We start from the raw sequence: 1,139 nt of genomic DNA on the forward strand, positions 1-1,139 counted from the left end.
CTCACGGGCTTTCCTCTTTTTCACCGCCCCTCCACTTTGCCAAATGTGATGTCCTTCTCTAGCGAGTGGTCTCTCCTGACAAAATGCCCCAAAGCATTTAAGACAAAGTCTTGCCATTCTTACCCCTTAGGAGTACTCTGGCCTTACTTCTTTCAAAACAGAGCAGTTTGTCCCTTTAGCTGTCCCTGGTACTTTCCATATTTTTTCCAGCACCACGATTCAAATGCATCAATTCTTCTACAGTCTTCCTTGTTCAATATCCAACTTTTACAGGCATATGAAGATACTGTCGGTTGGGTCAGGCACACCTGAGTCCTCAAAGTAGCATCCTTGTTCTTCAATACTCTAAAGAGGCCATGTGCAGCCGATCTACCTAATGCCACACATCTTTGGATCTCTTGACTGCTACTTCCATGAGCATGAATTGTGGATCCAAGCAAGCCCAAATCCTTGACTTCAACCTTTTCTCCATTCATTGTATATTATATTTTTAAAATTCATCATATCGGCAGGAAGTTCCTTTTGTTCCCTGTCTTTCCCAGTATTGCTGGGAAGCATCTCCCTAAAGCTATCTGGTGTCCTCGAGGGGTGGAGTCTCATAATGGCCTCTCCTCTCTCTCCGTTTGATCCTGCTCCTGTTGACGGACCACGGCAGCTCCTGAGGATGACCATCGCCAAGCAGCGGCTGGGCGACGAGGAGATCGGCGTGCGCCACTTCGCGGCCCACGAGCGGGAGGACCTGGTGCAGCAGCTGGAGCAAGCCAAGGAGCAGGTGAGAGAGATGGGTTTGCCTGGCTGGCCACAGTGCCAAGAGGAGCGGGCTGTGTCTCCGGTACCTGGGGAGTGTTGTTTGCCTCAGATGCAAGTCAGGAGAGGGAAAAGGATCCAGCCTGGCCAGCCCTCCTCAAGGGTTCTTTGCCGAAGCTTCGAGTTCCGCCAGCTCTTCTCCCTTACACTTGGATGCCCCTGTTCTGAACATAACTGGAAATGCGTGCGCACACACACACACACACACACACACACACACACACACACACACGGTAGAGAGAGAGAAGGAACAAAATGTGATAAATTTGGCCTTAATTTGCAACTTTCCATGAAAATGCCGGGCGATGCTTCCTAAGCAAAATCTCAGCGGG

At 50.0% G+C, this 1,139-nt stretch overlaps 1 protein-coding gene across 1 annotated transcript in view; it reads left to right on the forward strand.

Moving 5' to 3' along the window:
- The window catches only part of CCDC149 (coiled-coil domain containing 149), a 110,840-nt gene that overhangs the window by 59,213 nt on the left and 50,488 nt on the right, over positions 1-1,139 (forward strand). Inside the window, exon 6 of the mRNA XM_030888571.2 lies at positions 656-772. Coding sequence (XP_030744431.2) covers positions 656-772 — 117 coding nt within the window. The remainder of the gene's footprint in view (positions 1-655; positions 773-1,139) is intronic.

This window comes from Echinops telfairi, unplaced genomic scaffold (genome assembly GCF_000313985.2).
Source record: "Echinops telfairi isolate 266 unplaced genomic scaffold, ASM31398v2 ScPeMD7_7468;HRSCAF=8506_0, whole genome shotgun sequence".
Lineage (NCBI taxonomy): Eukaryota > Metazoa > Chordata > Mammalia > Afrosoricida > Tenrecidae > Echinops > Echinops telfairi.